General features: G+C 42.3%; 1 protein-coding gene across 1 annotated transcript in view; it reads left to right on the top strand.

The window, feature by feature from the left end:
• Window positions 1-3,817: 3,817 nt before the first annotated feature.
• LOC138950212 (uncharacterized) overlaps window positions 3,818-5,211 on the top strand; it is a gene marked incomplete at its 5' end in the record, with an annotated part of 32,649 nt that continues 31,255 nt past the window's right edge. The window contains 2 exons of the mRNA XM_070321961.1: window positions 3,818-4,011; window positions 4,285-4,463. Of these exons, the coding sequence (XP_070178062.1) occupies window positions 3,818-4,011; window positions 4,285-4,463 (373 nt within the window). The remainder of the gene's footprint in view (window positions 4,012-4,284; window positions 4,464-5,211) is intronic.

Genomic DNA, 5,211 nt, shown 5'->3' on the forward strand with positions numbered 1-5,211 from the left:
CACACACACACACACACACACACACACACACACACACACACACGCACACATACACACACACACACACACAAACACACACACACACATTCATACAAACACACATAGACATACACACACACACACATACACACACACACACACATTCCTTCCTAACCCCAAAAGTGGGTTCATAGCCGATAGTGCACTTGGACACGGCACTGCGCGCAGTGCCTTTGTAGTGCGCTTGCACTACAACCGCACTGACTGCAGTATCCGCTCCGGCATGGACGAATTTGACACTAAAAAAGGCATAAAATTTGACCTATTTCGTAGCCTATAGGGGACGGAATTTTGACGGAAAGAATGTCATCATCTTGAATATGGCATTCTTTCCGTTAAAAAAAAAAAAAAATATTTTTTGCTAAAACTTGTTTTCTGAGTCGTTTGGAACCTGGTTGTTACGAATCAAGAATAAAACAACTGGGTTCCAAAATGTGGAACCCACTTGTTTTTTTAGCCCCAGTTGGTACTGTGTGAACATATACATAAACCCGGTTGGTGGGTTTTGCATGCTCACACAAACACACACGCACACACACACACACACACACACACACACACACACACACACACACACACACACACACACACACACACACACACAAGCATGCACGCATGCACGCACTGCCTGAAATATGTTTATGAACTGACCTACTTCCTTCTCAGCTGACCTTTGGCTTACCTGTGTTGACCAATATGCCTGCTATGTTGACAATGATCAGATGTGTTTGAGTTTCAGATTCAAATTCAAAACTGAGAACCTTTGACTAGGGAGAAAGCTTACTCGATGATTACTATCGGTTAAGTTATGCCAGCCTGAATGAACCCCTTGGTCGTGTAGCGAAGGGCCTCAGAGCCGACTGCTACACCGGTTCTTTTGCTTCCGTGCCGCTGTTAGGTCTTATTGTCCTGCCACCCATTTGTTTCTCTCGGAATGCAGAGAGAATTATGTTTTTGCTGGCAGAAACTATTTACGAGACAATGCCAATTTTCGCGTGGAAGCGGAATAGATATATGTGTATTCGTTGTTTGTGTCACTCGGGTAAAATGGACGCACGCACGCTCGCACGCACGCACGCACGCACGCACGCACGCACACACACACTGACACACACACACACATACACCAACACACCCCCCCCACACACACACACACACACACACACACACACACACACACACACACACATATCTTCCCTTTGGTTAAAAGTGTGAGCAAATATCAGTCTTTGCAACAAAACTTCATTTTTGAGAGTCCAGTTCTTCCCTTGACGAACTTGTAAATGTGGGATCTTTTCCACCAAAAAGACTTGAACCGACTATTTCTTTTTGTTAAAGACGTACATTTTCTTTTACTGTCGGAGATTTGAAGTACTTTAAATGTGTTTGTTTCAGAACGGGCAGCGTGGCCTGTGCCCGCCATTTTGCTGCTGTTCCAAGCTGTGCACATCCGCCCCCTGGAGAACGGCATCGACAGAGGTGAGTGGTGAATTAATGAGGAAAGACATTCACGCGCCTTCTCTGTCTGTACAAAGCTCTCTGTCTGTCTGTCTGCCTGCCTGTCTGCCGGTCTGTCTGTCTGTCTGCCTGTCTGTCTGTCTGTCTGTCTGTCTGTTATGCTGTCTGTGTGTTTGTCTTATCTCTCTTCATTTGATTCAATCATAATAATCGTGTTTTTATATTTAGTCAAGTTTTGACTAAATATTTTAACATCGAGGGGGAATCGAAACGAGGGTCGTGGTGTATGTGCGTGTGTGTGTGTGTGTACGTGTGTGCGTGTGTGTGTGTGTGTAGAGCGATTCAGACTAAACTACTGGACCGATCTTTATGAAATTTGACATGAGAGTTCCTGGGTATGAAATCCCCGAACGTTTTTTTCATTTTTTTGATAAATGTCTTTGATGACGTCATATCCGGCTTTTCGTGAAAGTTGTGGCGGCACTGTCACGCCCTCATTTTTCAACCAAATTGGTTGAAATTTTGGTCAAGTAATCTTCGACGAAGCCCGGACTTCGGTATTGCATTTCAGCTTGGTAGTTAAAAAATTAATTAATGACTTTGGTCATTAAAAATCTGAAAATTGTAAAAAAAAATAAAAATTTATAAAACGATCCAAATTTACGTTTATCTTATTCTCCATCATTTGCTGATTCCAAAAACATATAAATATGTTATATTCGGATTAAAAACAAGCTCTGAAAATTAAATATATAAAAATTATTATCAAAATTAAATTGTCCAAATCAATTTAAAAATACTTTCATCTTATTCCTTGTCGGTTCCTGATTCCAAAAACATATAGATATGATATGTTTGGATTAAAAACACGCTCAGAAAGTTAAAACAAAGAGAGGTACAGAAAAGCGTGCTATCCTTCTTAGCGCAACTACTACCCCGCTCTTCTTGTCAATTTCACTGCCTTTGCCATGAGCGGTGGACTGACGATGCTACGAGTATACGGTCTTGCTGAAAAATGGCAGCTACTTGACTAAATATTGTATTTTCGCCTTACGCGACTTGTTTTCTTTTCTGCTTAAAGGCATATGTACTCGATGACTATACACGCTAATTGCTTTACCAACAGCTGGAGACATGCTAAATTAAGTTCCCTGCAAAATATTGTGGTCTAGGACCCCTTCAATGTTGAGATATGTTAATTTTCATTTTGATCTGGATCGTCCTATTTATAGATTTGGCAACACATGTAACGTTGATGCAAGGGAGCTAACACCGCGGCTTTGTTGACATCCTCACTTTTTCAGAGGCGAGAACAAGCTGTAATGCATGTATTATGGTCCGCGCATGGTGACATATCGTCATTATATGGTCTTATGGTGCGTTTGACATCGATTATGGGCAAACTACACTTTGTAAACACGGGAGCGCGTACATATGCCTTTAATGATGTTTCCATGTGATTGAGAAAGCTACTGGCACTCGGCAACTTTAACTCGTTTTCCTCCCAGCCCCTCTCTCTCTTTCTCTTTCTCTGTATTTTGTATCCGTGTTATAAATATGTCTCTGGAAGACAAGGCGCTTTGCCTCACATCTAAGAAAGTTGCAAAATAATGAGTACTAATTGTTGCCTGTTCTCTCTCTCTCTCTCTCTCTCTCTCTCTCTCTCTCTCTCTCTCTCTTTCTCTCTCCCTCTCTCTCTCTCTCTTTCTCTCTCTCTTTCTCTCTCTTTCTCTCTCTCTCTCTCTCTCTCTCTCTTTCCTCTCTCTCTCTCTCTCTCTCTCTCTCTCTCTCTCTCTCTCTCTCTCTCTCTCTCTCTCTCTCTCTCTCTCTCTCTCTCTCTCTCTCTCGTTCTCTATCTCTACTCCCATCTTCCTCCTCCCCTATATTTACATACCGATGTCATCGTGGAATTTTGTCGTAACTCCATTGTTAGCGATTTGAATGTTTGTGAGCTTTAGACTAAGTAAATCTTTCTCCATGAATTTGTTGTCTCTTAAATATGATTGACAATGCTTGATTTAACATTCTTTTATCTTTCTAGTCATACCAGGATCGAATATAAACACTTATTTCATAATAACATTGATTAGTGTGGTCCTGCTCCTGTAAAGCTGTTTCAACAGTTTCTGATCATGTTCCAGGTACGTTCGAGTGTCCGGCACATGGCGAGCACGTGACGGTGCGGGCAGAGAAGGGGGATCGCGGTCTCATCGTCTCTCCCCCCTCCCCCACTCCCCCCACCAACCTCACCGCCAACCTCACAGACGACGGGGGAGGGGGAGGAGGATGGGGAGGAGGAGGAGGAGGAGGATGGGGAGGAGGAGGAGGAGGAGAGGGTGGAAGGAGAAAAGATGGAGGAGGGTGGTGCGAGGTGACGATTAGTGTGTGTTCCACGTGCAAAATCAAGCTGACTCTTGTTACCTTGACCTTCCCGTCGTGCGACGGAACAGAGCGTCGAGGGAAGCACAGACAGTCCGGCAGAGCTTCTTCGTATAAATACCATTGCATTCCAGGGTAAGGATTGAGTTTTTCCTCGGGTTTTCATAGCATCCGTCCATCCATCCGGCGTTTGTCTGTCTGTCAATGCGTCTGTCCCTTAATTTGTGCAAAAGTAAAATGCCACACTTGAAACTTTAATATCCAAAGTCAAAACATGAATGCATTCAAAAAAAGGTGTTTTCTCTCATACTAACAAGAGGCAAATAACCATTCATCTTATAATCCTTTGCGGTGTAGATTATTGTATTGTGATTTCTTTCGAATGCTTGTATCTGTTCATACTTTCAGGTGTAATTACCTCCACGTCAACGAAGTTGTGTACCCATACAACCGAGAAAACCACGCCAGTTTCCACGCCACAGACCAGGGCCGAACATTTACCTCAATATCGTCACAAGTCAAATTACGTCACTGCTTCTCTGGGGCACCGGAGGGGAAAAGCTTTACTGTAGAATTTCAAATTTTAGGTAAGTACGGAACGGTAAGATATAATTAAACGTGAGTGTAGATGGCTAATGCCATTATGGATTTTAATTGGCTGCCAATGAAAGTGGTTTTCTTCTGCATACTCCTAAAAAAAAGAAAACATTACAAAAGTCCATGGAAGAAGAGTTTGATGGCGACAACGTCGACGACGACGACGATGACGATGGCGAAGATTATGATGCTGCATGCTGATGCTGCTGCTGATGATCGATGACATTTTCTTGATGCTACAGTCTGCTTCTCCTGTTTCCGTGCCCGGGCACACGTCGCGATATAACCTTCGTGGTTGAAAACGACGTTAAACACCAAATAAAGAAAGAAAGAAAGTGCCCGGGCACCAGAATCTGCGATGAAAAATGTCAAACATTTATCGCTAACATATCTGTTCATGTTGTTAAATGCTTATTTATTCATGTATTTATCTACTGATTCATTCATGTATTTATTTATTTATTTATTTATTCGTTTATTTATTTATTTATTCCTTTATTTATTTCTTTATTTATATGTGTGTGATAGGGCCTATATAGGCCTATCTGTAATATTTTTGACTTTGAGAATAACTGCTTTACTGTATTCTGCACTGCTAGCGTTGTGTTGCATACCGCTGTAACAGAGCGTCTTTCATCAGCATTGATTTTAATCCCGTTGAGATCCCTGTCCGTGTAAGGTCGGCCATTGTAACTTTTCATCATTTACGACTGAGGCGGATTGAAATTGCCACTTAGT

This window comes from Littorina saxatilis, linkage group LG1 (assembly GCF_037325665.1).
Source record: "Littorina saxatilis isolate snail1 linkage group LG1, US_GU_Lsax_2.0, whole genome shotgun sequence".
NCBI lineage: Eukaryota > Metazoa > Mollusca > Gastropoda > Littorinimorpha > Littorinidae > Littorina > Littorina saxatilis.